The sequence below is a fragment of the Heloderma suspectum genome, chromosome 7 (assembly GCF_057233095.1).
Source record: "Heloderma suspectum isolate Gila_16-S chromosome 7, 16-S_ref, whole genome shotgun sequence".
Lineage (NCBI taxonomy): Eukaryota > Metazoa > Chordata > Lepidosauria > Squamata > Helodermatidae > Heloderma > Heloderma suspectum.
In genome coordinates, this window is record NC_139464.1 from 23,825,920 (window position 1) to 23,841,828 (window position 15,909).

The 15,909-nt window shown below is 41.7% G+C and overlaps 1 protein-coding gene across 1 annotated transcript in view; it reads right to left on the reverse strand.

The window, feature by feature from the left end:
* CACNA1C (calcium voltage-gated channel subunit alpha1 C) overlaps positions 1-15,909 on the reverse strand; it is a 674,475-nt gene that overhangs the window by 249,473 nt on the left and 409,093 nt on the right. The window contains 1 exon segment of the mRNA XM_084811876.1: positions 15,669-15,865. Within this exon segment, the coding sequence (XP_084668002.1) occupies positions 15,669-15,865 (197 nt within the window).

A 15,909-nucleotide genomic window follows, 5' to 3' on the forward strand; every position in this document is an offset into this window, starting at 1 on the left:
CACACTTTCTAAATAGCACCTTAAGGGCCATATGCCCGTAAGGGTGATTGTGAGATCGCGAAAGAACAAATAAAATAAAAACAATGAGAAGAATAAAGATAGAAAAAACTTTGACAGAGAGAAGACAGAGAAACCTCAGCTGAGAAAGTGCTTTCTTGTACAAAAGGCAAGTAAGCAGGGGAGGATATGGTAGAGGTGTAGAAAAGTGAAGTGGAAGAAGTGTTCATGGACAAATTCTTCTGCCTCTCTCATAATACTAGAACCTAGGGTCAGTCAGTGAAGCTGGGTAGTGGAAGATTCAGGACAGATAAAAGAAAGTATATCTATATAGTGCATCATTAAACTATGGAACTCACTACCACAAGATGCAGTGATGGCCATCAACTTGGATAGTTTTAAAGGGAGATTAGGCAAATTAATGGAGGATAAGGCTATCAATGGCCTCTAGTCGTGATCACTATATATTATCTCCAGCAATGGAGCTTGAGGCAAAGGCCAGGACCCCTACAGAGTGGCAGGTGATGGGGAGAGCAGCAACCAGGCCCAAGGTCAGCATCTGGCCTGGCATGAGCATGCTAGGACCAACCATGGTTGACACTGCCCAGTTGATCTTCCTGAATCTCTCAGTGACTTTTGATACCATTGATCATGGTAACTTACTGGATCAGCTCTGCAGGATGGGAGTTGGGGGCACTGTATTACAGTGGTTCCTCTCCTACCTGCATGACCGATTTCCAGAGAGTGGTATTGTGGGGTGCCACAGGATTCTATTCTATCCCCCATGTTGTTCAACATCTGTATCAAGCTATTGTGTGCTGTCATTAGGAGTTTTGGGGTAGGGTGTCACTAGTATGCTGATGATACTCAGCTCTATTTAGAATCATAGAATATTAGAGTTGGAAGGGGCCTACAAGATCATCGAGTCCAACCCCCTGCTCAATGCAGGAATCCAAGTCAGAGCATCCCCGACAGATGGCTGTCCAGACTAGTCTTGAATGCCTCCAGTGTGGGAGAGCCCACTACCTCCATAGGGAATTGGTTCCATTGTTGTATTGCTCTAACAGTCAGGAAGTTTCTCCTGATGTTCAGCTGGAATCTGGCTTCCTGTAACTTGAGCCCATTATTCCATGTCCTGCATTCTGGGATGATTAGGGGTGCACGAAAGTCCCTTACCTGTCCTCGAAGCTTTTCGCGGTGGGGGGGAGGCGCTTCGCTGCTCCCCCCACGAAGTTCAGGCCGGGGGGGGGAGGCTTCCCGCCTCGCCCGGCCGAAATTCAGGCCGGAGGGGAGGCTTCCCGCCTCGCCTGGCCGAAATTCAGGCCGGGGAGGAGGCGCCTCGCAAATAGCGTTGCCCTTATTTTCGCCGTAGTCTACGTAAAGATTTACGTAGACTACAGCGACCAAATAAGGAATGGGAATGGCGGCTCCCTATGGGGGCTGCCATTATCCGTACGCGCTTTTTTTTTTTTAAGTCACCCATGATAGGCTACGTGATGATTTACGTAGCCTATCACGGCTGACTTTGCAAATCTAGCCATGATAGGCTACGTTAATCGTCACGTAGCCTATCATGGGGGCGTTTTTTTTTTCTTTTCTTTTATTGGAATGGCGGCGGTGCCATTCCGAAAGACCGGCTGCTGCTCCCACCCCGGACGAAGACCCGCCGAACCGCCGGCCGGACCCGCCGCCGGGAGGGACATTCACCAAAGGTAAGTCCCGTCCCGGGGGGGGTGCGGGGGGCGGGGGGGTGCGGAGAATTTCTCCCCGAAACTTCTTCGGGGGGCCGAACACGTTGGCGCTCGGCCCCCCGAAGTTTCGGGGAGAAATTCTCCGCCAACCCTAGGGATGATCGAGAAGAGATCCTGGCCTTCCTCTCTGTGACAACCTTTCAAGTACTTGAAGAGCGCTATCATATCTCCCCTCAGTCTTCTCTTCTCAAGGCTAAACATGCCCAGTTAACATGCCTTGTTGTCAAAGTCAGCTGAGGCAGTGAATGTGCTGGACCAGTGCCTGGAGGCTATAATGGGCTAGATGAGGGCCAATAAACTAAAGCTAAATCCTGACAAGATGGAAGCTCTGTAGATTGGTGGTTCCTGAGTCCAGGAATTGGATAAGCGCAATCTGTCCCAGATGGGGTTGCACTCCCCCTGAACAGGTGCGTAGCTTGGGAGTACTCCTAGATGCAACCTTGTCACTGGAGCCCCAGGTGGACTCCGTAGCTCAGAGTACTTGGGGTCAGGTTTGGCTGATCCACCAGCTACAGCCTTTCCTGGATAGGGACAACCTAGCCATGGCAGTTACATGCACTGGTAACTTCCCGATTAGACTACTGCAGTGCACTTTACATGGGGTGCCCTTGCAGACGACTTGGAAGTTGCAGCTAGTGCAAAATGCAGCAGCTAGACTGCTGACTGGAACACCTCATAAAGATCATATAACACCAGTTTTGAAGGAATTGCACTGGCTGCCAATATGCTTCAAGTTGAAATTCAGGGTTCTGGTGATGACATTTAAAACCCTAAGTGGCTTGGGACCTCGATATTTGAGGGAGTGCCTCTCCCTATATATGCCTGCCTGAGGACTGAGATCTGTTGGAAGGGCCCTCTTCTGCATCCCACCAGTGTGAGACATACACTATGGTGGGATGTGGGAGAGAGCCTTCTCTGCTGTGGCACCCTGGTTGTGGAATGCCCTCCCCTTGGCGGCCCAATTGACATGTACATCGGTTTCTTTTCGGCACCAATTAAAAACATGGCTTTTTACCAAAGCCTTTGAGGGCTAAATGCATTCCCTAAAGTAAGTAGCACACTGTTTAACTGTTTTATTGTTTTAAATTTTAATTAATCAGGGCTGACGTGCTCCAATGTAGTTTTTAGTGTTTGTGGACTAAGGAATACCAGCAATATTCGAAGACCTACAAGATTTGTTTAAAAAGAAGGATGGCAACACCAAGGAGGAGAAAAGTGCTGTCGACCCCTCCCACACCTCCCTTGGCAAAGGCTTCGAGAAGCGATGAAAATACAGAGGAGTTACTTGCTTTGATAAAAACTTTGTCTTTGCAATTTGCTGAACAGGCTAAGAGACTGGATACAATCCAAAATTCCATCACCACCCTGCAAGGGGCTGTGGATTTAATTAACAACTCTTGGCAAAAAATGGAGGTGAAGGTTAATGGCAAGATGGAGTGGCAGCACGGGAGACTGTCTCAAAAGCTTTTCATAATAATTTTTCTGCAAGAATCTCACAATTGGAGGCTTTCACACGTAGAGCAAACATGCATAGTATTGGTATCAAAGATCTACTGATATAAATTTGTTTACCTTTGTAGATAAGCTCCTGCATGAGATACTTCTTTTGTCGTACTTGACATTGAGCATACATTCCGTGTGCCAAATGCTAAAGGGACTGATTATACGATTATAGTTCAATTTGCAAGAATCTCCACAAAAAATCATATTCTGCGCTTGGCAAGACAGGGGGGAAATCTTTTGGGGGGATCAAAATGAGATAGAGTTATGTTATTTCCAGATTATACCAAAGAGGTTGTTGATAAAAGAAGGCTATTTACCAAGGCGAGAAATCTGGTAAAACAAATGAATCTACAATATCATTTAAAATATCCTGCTATGTTTTGCATTTTCTCTGAAGGTCAGATGAAGAAGTTTCTAAATCATGAAATGGCGGAGGCGTGGCTAATTGGAAAAACATGTGAGACTTTCTGCTCCAGCTCCATGAACTGGAATTTACAAACATGTTTTGTCAATTGGCTATGTTTAGTCTGTAAGATTCAGGCTAGGCCAGAGATAGCTGATTATGTATATCCGTTCTTTTTCTTTTATCCTTTTCCTTCCCCCCCCCTCTTTTAAAATGGATATGATAGACTGTATTTAAATCTTCTGTGTAAGGGTGTACAGAAATGTGCACACTCATTTATATATTTAGAAATGATACTATCTAAAATATAGTGTAAAATATATTAGTGATTGTTCTATTTTTTATCCTTTTTATCCTTTATAATCTCTTTCTTTTCTTTTTAATTATTATTATCATCAATATTATCAATATTATGATACTAGGATTAGTAAATATTTTTGTCTGGTTGTTTTTAAGCTTTATCATTATATAGTAGCTAAAAGGCATGATATGGCCAATGGAAATGAAATGTAAGCTTGCTTCCTTGTTATAAGCCTGAAGATACAATATTGAAATTGATTACTTATGCTGTATTGATTTGTAAGATTGGTAGTATTATAGGTATAATTTCTAAGTAGAGTGATATTTGAAGTTTCTGTGTAATGTAGTTTAAATTTAAGTTTGTTATGTAATCTTTTGTTTATATTTTGCTTTTCTTTTTCTTTTCTTTTTGTTTTTTTTTCCTGTTTCTTTCACCTTTGTCCTTCTCTCTCCTTTTTATATTATCTCCTCTCTTCCTTTTTTTCTCTATTTCATTATTGATGGGTCCTCTTAAGAATACTGTAGTGTTGGAAACTGTAGAAGATGATTATGTTGTTGGTGTTCTTTGGTTCATTTATAAAGATAAAAGAATAAAAAATTTTAGGGGGGAAAAAAAGAAAGAAACATGTAGGAAGAAAGCCAGACCATGAAACACATGGTCTTCCATGTGTATATACTAATGCCCAGAGTATGGGAAACAAACAGAACCAACTTGAACTCTTAATACAGGAAGGAAATTATGACTTGATAGGTATAACTGAGACTTGGTGGGATGACTTTCATGACTAGAATACAGGAATTGAAGAATATACCTTGTTCAAAAAGAAAAGGAGGAACAGAAAGGGAGGTGGGGTTGCACTATATGTGAAAAATACATATCTCTGCACAGAAATACAGGAGGAGGAGCTTGGTAGCCCCTTGGTAGCATCTGAGTTAAAAGAAATGGAGCAAAGAATAAAAGGAACCTGGTGGTCGGAGTCTACTACCGGCCACCCAATCAAGGGGAAGACGACGATGAAACGTTTGAAAAGCAAATTGCCAATGTTTCAAGGAAGCATGATGTCGTAGTAATGGGGGACTTCAATTTCCCTGATATTTGTTGGGAGACAAACATGGCCCCTCCCGGAAATTCCTGACTTGTGTGGCGGATAACTTCCTCCTACACAAAGTAGAGGAAGGAACTAGAGGATCAGCTATCCTTGACTTGTGCTACTTTCAATGACATTACAGTGGGAGCATGTTCTGCTCTTTGGAACTCTTAGCTTGGGCCTGCCTTGGGCCTCCAGGACTACAGACAAAAGCAAAGCTCTAGGCAAGGAATTGTATAGGTATCAGACTATGGTCTGAAGACATATGATGCAGCCATCTTGCTGAAATTAAGCAGGTCTGGATCTGAATGGAAGACTACCCAGGAACCTTATTTAGGCTGCCTTGAGTTCCATGAAAGAAAGATGGAATATAGATGAAATTAATACATAAATAATATTCCTCTATTTCCAGATCATCCTGTTTATGGCACACTTCATTTGTTGTCTAGAGATGAGGTGAAGCAAGGTGATGCTGAGGCATTTTCAGGAAATCCATATTCCTACATTGCTTTAGCTAAACGTGTGTCCTAACCAGAGCTCTGCATAGTTAAATGATTTCCTTTATGGGAAACATATTCATAGTGTATAGAAGTGCTTCTTAACTTTTGCAGATAAGGTCAGGGGAACCAGGGAGCACTGAAATGCTGCTCCCAGTTTCATGATCAGCATTCTCTGCAAGAGCCCTAATACAGGAGAGTTAGTACCCTATTTGTAAGGCTACACATGCTCTGTGCCAATAAAATACAAATTCTGTACCCAAACTCTGCATGAAAGAAAGCGTTGAATTTGTCAGGAGCACCCTAGCTGTCTCTTGCAGTCCCCTCCAATAGCCAACTCAGGACTCGAGACGACGAGGATTCTTTCCAAGGCTTTATTCCTTTATTACTTTATGACTCTTTCAGATACTAATCACTAGCAACTAAGCAAGGAACAGCACTGGGGAAAGATAGCAGAGTAGCCTAAGCTCCAGGTAAGGCAGATGGTCCCCATTTGAAGGGGAACCACAGGAAGACTCTGAACTTATGGACTATGAAGAGATCCTCCCTCTTTCCCTTGGGTCCTCGGAATGCGACCGTTGTTTTAGTGTCAAACGAGCGGAGCGCCTCCTTTCGGTGCCCTCCAACTGTCGTCGCTCCCTGCGTCTGCACCGAGCATCCAGGAAGCCCCCCTCCAGCGCTCTCTCACTGTCAGGGTCACTATCTATCTCAGGAATGCTGGCAGGAAGAATCTCTGCCAGCTGCTGTGCTTGTGAGAGATGAGCGAGCTCCTCTCCCACAGATTGCTGTTCTTCCTCAGAATCAGAACTGCTCTGGGGCTCTATGGGCTCAGTTTCCACCCTGACAGAATTCTACAATCCACATTAATTATGCACAGAAAGCAAATCTGCACCTGTTTTGAAGTCTCACTCTCTGACCAATGGAGATCCTGCTCAACTCCATTGCTGGTTTTCAAATTCCACCTGGCACCACTCACGTGTTATCAAGCCTGTCTTCTTTTTAATGAAAACTAAGATTCTCAGGAAGATTATTTCCAATTTTTGTACTTGTACATTGAGATCACAGAATTGTGGAATATACACAGTTCTGCTTAGCACTTCCCAGCTGCTTCTATTTCCTTGACTGGGGGGTAGTGTGGGGGTGTTGCCTTTAAATTTGTTTAAATTTAAACGAAGTAAACATGATGAAATCAGGTTGCTCTTCTGGACAGAAAGAGGAAGCTAAATGTGTCTAGGAAAATATTCTCAGAATGTTTGTGACTCAGTTCCACTGCTGATTAGGCTGCCCCAGAAACATCTTTCATTCTACAAAGCATGCAGACTGCTTGGGAAGCTCTTGCTTCCAATCAAGGTAAGCAAAAACCTTGCCATGATAGGCAGTTCTGACATTCCCCCTCTTACTCTGGAATTTCCCATCTGTCTCAGAAACCTTAGTTACATCTGACAATAGACCTGCCCCATTGTGGGTTAGCTCGTTTCTTGTTTTCTGTTGCCTGGACTGTGAGATTATATAATTTGTAGTATGACTAATCCAGTGTCTAACTTTATGACTGTCTAACATTCCTAGGTAAACTCTGGGGATAAGTGATGAATGCTATATCTCTTACTTGTAACCTTTAAATAATAATTACTTAAATTGCAGCTTTCCATAGTTGAAAATATTAACAAAAAAGCACAGGCTATGCATTTGATAATAAAATACCGATCTTGCTTATCAGACCTCTGATCTAAATTCTCTCTAAATCCATTATTTATCTGTTATATTTCCTTATAGTATGGAGTCTACAAGGAAAAGCTTGGGGTTTATGAATGGGGATGCACACCCTGCTGAAAGAAATGGATAGCATTCACATCTGGATATGCATTTGGACACACATCTCATTTGTGCCAGCAGTTCCCAAAAGCAAGGAGTTCAATGTGTTTCCATAGGTATCAGAGACCATGAGGTGGAAAAACAGGAAACCCCAAGAAATAAAAGTTCAGGTTTTACACATCCTTCCCTATATTAAACCTAAGACCTCAATGGCAGGAGAGCACTTTATTGAGCTTCCAGTATTATAAATGCTTTTTATTTTTGTCCTACAATAAATTTACCTCATTTCAAACCTTAAGGGTTAGAGACAATGCCCTTACGCCAATGCTCTTTCATCTACTTTATTCTAGCCAGTTGTTAATAATGCTTTGCTTGGGTTTCTGGCCAAAGGCACTGCTAGATTTGCAGGGGGCTCTGGGCAAGTTGCTTCCCTACCCCCACACCAGTCTTCCTACTTTTTTTTTTTTTACCGTGGTGTGTGTATGTCGAGGGTGACTCCTCCTCTTCTCAATCCAACAGTAAAAAGAAGTGCCATGACCACAGCAGCTGGCTGGTTGACGCTGCGCTCCTTTGCTGCTCCTGTATCCTCACTGGCTGTGTGTGTGTCCCCCACCCCCAAGGTAGCATCTGATTGTTTCAGCTCACTGCTCTTCAAAGTTAAGAAAGAAAAACATTTCCTTTAAAATGGTGCATCACAAGGCTGCAGCCTTGGCCAGATGCCACAGTGTTTCCTTTTACTTGTGAGTCAAAAGACGGAGGAGGAGGAGCCACCACCTGTCAGGGAATGATTAGGGGACCCTCCCCAGACCTGCACCCTGTGGTCCAACCCTGACAGCACTGCTGTTTCTGGCAGGGGTATAATCATCCCCCAAAATCTAGTATTTTTAACACAAATACAAGGAGACCTTGTACAACTCAAACACTGAGGTGCACGCAAAATACCTGATTTAACAGAGCAGGTAATCTAGATTAGGATTGACAGTAACTACTGCAAATCGACATGTGCAAATATAAAAAAAAAACAAAAAACAAACCCTGTACAGTGGACTAGTTCTTAATGAGGTGTTATGCTTCTATCTGGACTGCACCACTTCAGACTTACAGATGAGGGCTCACATAACTGAAAGCTCCTCCATATACGTGTGTGTATATATATACACATATAATTTCCATTAATGTAGCAACTAGCATGTCTAGGAGAAGTTGTTGTTCAGTTGTTCAGTCGTGTCCGACTCTTTTGTGTGTGCAGGGACTTCTGTTTTGTTTTTTAATTAATTAATGGAAGAGCATTCAACCAGTGAGCCTTTTGTAATGGACAAGAAGATTTCATAGTTTGATTTCTGCAGTGTACAAAGAGGGTCAGCTCCCTCCCCATGTCTCTTGATGCCTCTTCCTTCCCCAGAACCTTGTGGGTGCATGCAGAATAGTTCCTTTTCAGTAAGAACATACCAGTCTGCTTCTCCTCTACTGGTGATAATACCTTTTCTCTCATGCCCCCATCTTGATGACTAAGGGGGCCTGAAGCCCCTTCCCTCCACGCAACCTTGCTTCCCTTCTCCACAAGTGTTTCCTTGCCCCTCACTATTCCAAATGTGTGAAGTTGTTTCTTGCTCCATTTGTCCCTCAAGGTGAATATACAGCTCAGGACTGAAACTAAGAAATGCATACCTCTAAAGATTACCAGAATAAAAAGCAGATTTGTGATATTCATAAAACACATCTTTGTCTCTATGTAAAGGGAGCCACTTCAAGCAGTTTTCTCTGGGAAAGTAATTTATCAACTAAAATCTAATCTAATATCTGTTCAGTAATATAAAACAAGCTGCACTGAATTCATATAGCACAGGAGCATGACATTTTGTAGCCGCACTAAATGGTTCCAGTAAGAACGGCACAAACTACAGCAGCTTGCTGCCTTGGAAAATACAAGAAAAATGGAGTGCTGGTTCAATTTATTCCGGAGTCCAGTTTTATTTTTACTACTGAAATATTCTAGGGCTAATAGTATGCCCAATTCATAGCTAATAAGCTGTCTGAAATTAACACAAATGATCATTTCACTGTCTAGAACTAATAAATAACCACTCTATGTTATAGTTATTGGATGGAGTTACAGAGTTACACACTCTTACTGTCCAGGTTATATCTGCTTTCATTATTTTGGGCCCTGTGGTTGACTCACATATTGTTTTTAGTCATCCACTGTGTAAAGACTTGAATCATTGTGCATTTTATAAGAATGATTTGTGGGTTTTATGGCTGCATTTGTTGAAAGCAGAGAGATAAATAAAATGGGCATTCAAATGCCAATAAGTCAAAAATGTCTGTGGCACATAATGAACTGATTACTGAAATCTGTTTGTAAATTAAATGCCTGCAGAGCATCTATTTTTATGACATGCTTGTTTGGTTCACAGCTGAGGATGGCAATAAGCCCTGTGCTTTATGCAGATTTCCACTATATATGTGAAAGGGTGGGAGATTACGATAATGGCAGGAAGCCCCACATTCTTCAGGTATATGACCTTCACACATTGGTAGGGCCACGTGCACAGTGCTTTGGAACTTACAAAATGTTAAGCTTTGTCCAACTTCCTTTGTTATTTTCATGACTTTGTTTCATGCTTCTGAATGGATCACCATTTGGTCTTCTGATAGCCTGGGAGCTAGATCTGGGAGTCTTACCCTTATACATCCCACTGGCAACTATGAGCAGTACGCTAAAACGTCTTCAATAGAATCCACTTGATTCATCTTTCTCAGCCTTGCACACACCCTTTCTTGCCCACTGCTAAGCTACCTCTTTGCTACTTTGACCCCTGCTTCCAGCCTATACCTAACATTTAACAGACACGATAGTGAATTTCACAGATTCCGCTTGGGTTCCATAGGCTAGACACCCTCTTGCTAGCCTAGACCTTGACAACTATGTCCAAATGATGATGTACTTACTTACTTACTTACTTATTTGATTTGTGCCCTGCCTTTATACTAAAACAATGGCACTCAAAGTGGCTTACAATCATAAATAAAATTGATTCAAATAATAATGAAATAATTGCATTAAAACACCATTAAAAACACAACACAACAATAGAATAAATTACATATAAGAATCTGTATTTCCTCACAACTGGTAGCCATTTTGCACAACCTAGCTATCATGTGATATTCCGTACTAGCCACATTTGTGTAAATTGAATTCTGTCCTCAATTCTCTATGGATCCTAAGGAGTCAGGATATTTTAAACCTGTGTTAGCTCCCAGCCCCAGTCAGCTATGCCAATCTATTTTATTTTAGCATTAATTTTGTGTGACCTGTACAAATTCCCTAAGGACCTTCAAAATGATTCTGATTACAGTGTATTTGCCCAGCAGGTCACCTTGGCCAACACAGTCAGCATGTTGTTGTTGCTTTTTTAATGGAAAAGATTGCTTCCCTCCCCACATGTTTTTTTTAATAAGATACTCATAAGGCTCAGAAACTATTTCTACAGGAGGGTTGATTATTCTTTCATTGCCAGCTCTACAGCATTACCATGTCTCTGTCTAGGCTGCTTAGTAACCTTAGTTATCTAACAATCTTTTCATCTTTTAAAGGCTTTGAGAATTCACTCCAAAAAGGATAAAGTACTACCTGTAAGCATGAAAGTATCTTTCAGAACATTGGGTCTCCAAATGTTATGAGTTTATTTTAATTCAAAGACCAGGGGCTTTCCACTTCTGTTTCTGTTTATTTTGCATTTATGTTTACAAGGCTGATTATAAAAAAAGAGATCTTCTGTTTGGTTTACAGTACTGCTTCACCTCTCAAAGACCACAATTTTCCATTTGCCAACTCTCTCTCTCTGTATATGTATGTATGTACGTACGTGTATGTGTGTGTATATATATCAGCACCAAACTACATACTGTGTAGTGATTTACACAGTCAATTAAAATACTTGAAAATGAAAATATAAGAAGCAGTAATATACACCGTAAATTCTCTATCCTCTTTAGTAATGGTGTTTTCAGACTTCCAGCTGCAACAGAAAAAGCTCAGGCATCTAGTAGAACACAGCTTAGTGCATTCGATTCAATGGAATACATTGGCCAAGACAGAAGATATATACAAAAAGGCTCCCAGGTCTTTTTTTAAGGGTAAATTCACATTCTGCACCTGAGTTGCAAACTATGTCCCAATGTCAAAAATGCTGGATAGTAGACTGTATACAACTCCCTGAGGATGTCGCTGTTCTAACATCACTAACCGTGTCTAATCCCAGTTTATTTCCATATCAGTGTCTCATTGATGCGCGCACACACACACACACACACACACACACGCGCGCGCGCGGACACACACACACACACACACAGCAAGCATATATGAAGCCATCTTATACTAAGTATAACCCAGCATTGTCTAGTCTGGAAGCAGCTCTACAGCGCTTCAGTCGGGGGGGGGGGATCTTTCCCATCACTTGTTAACGGATTCTTTTAGCAAAAGATGCTGGGAACTGAACCTGGTGCCTCCTGCGCATAAAAAAGGATGGCCCTTCTCTCTACCACTGAACTATGGCCCCTCGCCTTTCACTGGTGAATATTTATTTTTAATAAACTACTGCTGCTATTAACTCTTTTATTTTTTCAGGAACAATTGTTTAGGGAATGGATCTCAGTAATGGCAAAAGCATCAGTTAGGAAAATAACAGAAAAAGAACAAAATAATGAAGAATGGGATGAAAAAGTCAAGAGAAAAGAAGGAATATTAAAGACATCCTTCCCAGGCAGGACACTAGACAGAGGCTTCCATCTTTATCAGTCCTGAGCAAATCCTCAATTCATTACACTGGCCTTGTTCAGATGTAATACCAAACCATGGTTTGGAGCTTAGTGAACAAGCCTGGAATGAGTCTTGGGATAATGTGCTCCCTTCTCCCCATCCCTTCTCCCATTAGTTGTGGAAAACCTGTGCACTGTATTCCCCTCTCTCCCAGTTGTGGAAAACCATAGTTTGCTGTTACATCCAAACTGAATCAAGCCTTCATTTACAATTCTTGTGTGCAAGGCAACCACAAACTATAGTTTGTCAAATGTCTCCAATATTATACAGGTGGGGTGATCACAGTGAGGCTGTGAGAAGCCTATGCCTTTCCCATTCGCTTTAAGAACAGGATTTTGGCTTGGGCTACCCATATCCAATGCATTTCTAGTTATCTTGTAGAAGATACAATAATAAGTACCTCTGAAAGAAAAGCTTGGTAACTTGGCTAACGTTACATTGTCCTGATTGGTCTTTGGCCACATGGCCATGGTTTTTTAAAGCTTAGCCTCTATGGGCACTTTCAAATCTGAACAAATTAAAATGAAGTAGCATATATAAATGAACAGCAGTTAGTGATTTTTATGCCCTCTTCAATTGTCAGGAATTGTTTTGGCATCATGGCTCCTCACTGGCACAAAACATGGGCACCCAAGACCTGCCATCTTTTTTTGGCAGAGAGATACTTAGAATTAATCAGAGATGACTGTTTTCCCCCTTCCCTGGGTTTACTCTTTGCTTATTTCAGAATCCTGCCAAAAATCTGATGTGATTATCATTTCCCCCTTTTAAAGAAACAAACCTAAAACAAAGCATCCATTCTTTCTTGGGGAAAAACTAACATGTACAGGAAGCATGCAGAGAGGTGCATTCTGTGAAACAGATCATTCCCTTGTGTGGAAAGGCCATGCTAATTCAAGCCTGCGATAAAGGGTGAGAAAGCACAAACACAGCTGGTGAAAATTGTGGGGTGATGGTTCTGCTTATAACATTTTTTAAACTTTGTGGCAATATCACTGTGTTCCTCATCACATCTTCCTCAGTGGGCTTCAACAGGCTGCAGAGGGATGAGAGAAGCTCACAAAACATGTCAAGGCTGTCAGCAAAGTAAATTATATCTATTGCCTAGTTTCTTCCCCAATTTGATTTCCAGACTGGAGTTTCCAGGGCAACTGTGAGCTTCAGTTTCAAGCTTTTTCATTGAAGCTCAAGAGTGCAATTTCAAACATGTTGGAGGATGGAAGGGATTTTTACAGGTCAGCATGTCTATACCGTCTACAACAGATCTGCAGGCGTGCTACCTTGTTCCTGTGGGCTGTTATCAGCCACTCAACAAGAGGGCCAGCCTGATGCACAAACAAGCAACCCAGGCATCTGCTTTAGACAGCAATAGTTTTAGAGAGGAAGGAATCTGAGTAGCATGCCTCATTGTAAGATCCCTTACAATGTCACAGAAAATGTGAGAGCAAACCCTTCGGATTTGCATAAAATCTGAAGTGGAATTCCTTTTCCCTGGAAACTTATCAAGGCCTTGGTAGCAGATGGGGGAGGAGTCAGGGGGATTTGAAACCCATTTTCATTAAGGTCTGTTTTGGGGGTCTAGAATTAAACTTCTAATGGTATGCGGTTTTAGCATATATAGGGATGATTACATGTTTTACTTTCTATAAGTGCTGTTTCTAAAATTGCACCCTATGCCAAGCCACAGAAAAGGGGCAGGATGGAAACATATGAAGTTTATTCTTCCTCTCAATACTATTCCTGATGAAGAAGCATGTCAGTTCTACAATTTTGCGTGTGTGTCCCCCACCTCAAAATATATTAGAACTGGTCCAATAAAAGACAAAATTTTGCCCATTATATGTTTCATGCACTGATGCTAACCCAGAACCCTATATAGCATTATGGTATTCCCAATGAACTGATGAGCTCCAACTGTTAGAAAGTTTTAAAGTTTTTAAACACAGATGACGAAGGATTCAAACAAGAGATTACGCCTGTGCAGTGATTCCTTATGGGCACAGGGCCTCCATTGTATACATCAAGCTCCACAGCCCACAAAGGCTTTCTCTTTTGCTTCAGTAGAGTAGGCAGTTTGCAAACCACAGGGCAATTCACGTGTGGAGCTCTACCTTCACAGAAGTGAATGGGGAAGCCTGTAAATATAAAAGCTCCATGGACTCATGGCAGCACATCTGATTCTGGTGTTTAAGGCAGGGGTGAGTAACCTATGGCCCTCCAGATGTTGTGTGACTCTAACTCTCATCAACCACAGGTAGCATGACCAAAGGTCAGGGATGATGGGTGTTGCAGTCAAAAAACAACTGGAAGATCATTAGTTCCTTATCCCTGGTTTAAGATTTCAACCAGTCTTTGACTTAATTCTGGCTAAACTTTATCTTAAGCCAATAACCTCTGAAGTTCAATGTGACTTGTTCAAACATGAACACTAGGCCTTGTTCACTGTGAGCCTACATCTCTAGTTGATTAGTGCAAGGTCTATGTCAGCAAAGTGAGGGAAATTCACAGAATCACTTCACGTTATTACTCAAGAAACAAGAGGAATCACAAAACTGGGAACATCTGAAGTCATCAACACAGACTGCAGTGCAAGTTATGATTTCTAAGAATACTACAGATATCTTCACCGTAAGTACATTTTAGACAAGGTGACAGGCTGCTTCAGGAAGTAGCAGAATTTCCTTTTCTGGAATTGTTTAGGCCCTAACTTTTGCATAAGCTACATAAATGTTATGGAGGGTTTAGGTCAATCCTGCTTCATTAGACAAGGTAATTTTGGATATTGGTTTTAGCTCTGTGACTTTCTATACTAGTACTAATAAATATGGTTTGAATTCTGCAAGCATAAATACATTTCCAGCTGCTCTCATCTGTGCCTTGGCTTGCACTGTAATGGTGCAATGGCTGCTGTTACGAGGAAGTCTTCATGGCCAGGGTTTTGGGTGACTGAGATAAAAACTTCCAGTTTTCAGACTTTTTTTTTTTAGTGATCAGAGTGTTTTGCACTATTGCATACTAAATTTCAGCTTTCTGAATTTGATACACTTTGTCACTGACTAAGTCCGAAGAGTCTTTATCTATAAGATTTCAAGAGGCCACTGCTTCTGGTGGTTGTAAGATGGTTAAATGAAACGTAATTCTTTGGTTAGTAAGGAATTGTGCTGCTTGATTAATCTAGAGCTGTATAGAAAATGTGACCTGCAAGAAAGCCCTTACTTCCCCCACCCCAAGATAAAATGATCAGGAAAAGCATAGTGCAGATCTTAAATGTAAATATAACTTCTCATAATGGAATGTGAATAGAAGGCTAAAGGTAAGTACGTAACAGTTAAATGTTGTCATTCTACACTAGATTACTTTGAGCTGTTAATGTAGTCATCATTCCATTTGCATGTTACAGTGAGAAGCATAGCAATGTTAGCCACATGTTTTAAGCATGATTAAAATGTATTGCATCCTTACTGCTACAGAGTGATTTCACATACATACCCAGTACAGTACATCCGTCCAACCCTCCATGGTGATGCACTGAAACACAGTTAACATGGCAAAGGCAAAGTTGTCAAAGTTGGTAATGCCATGCTTGGGCCCCTCCCATCCTGGTCTGCACTCAGTGCCATTCTGACAGTACCGACCATGCGCAGGTGGAGGTGCACAAGGAGACGGTTCCTCTTCTGCTAATACATCTTAAACAATGTAGAGAAAGAGAGAAATAGAACTGTTAAAATCT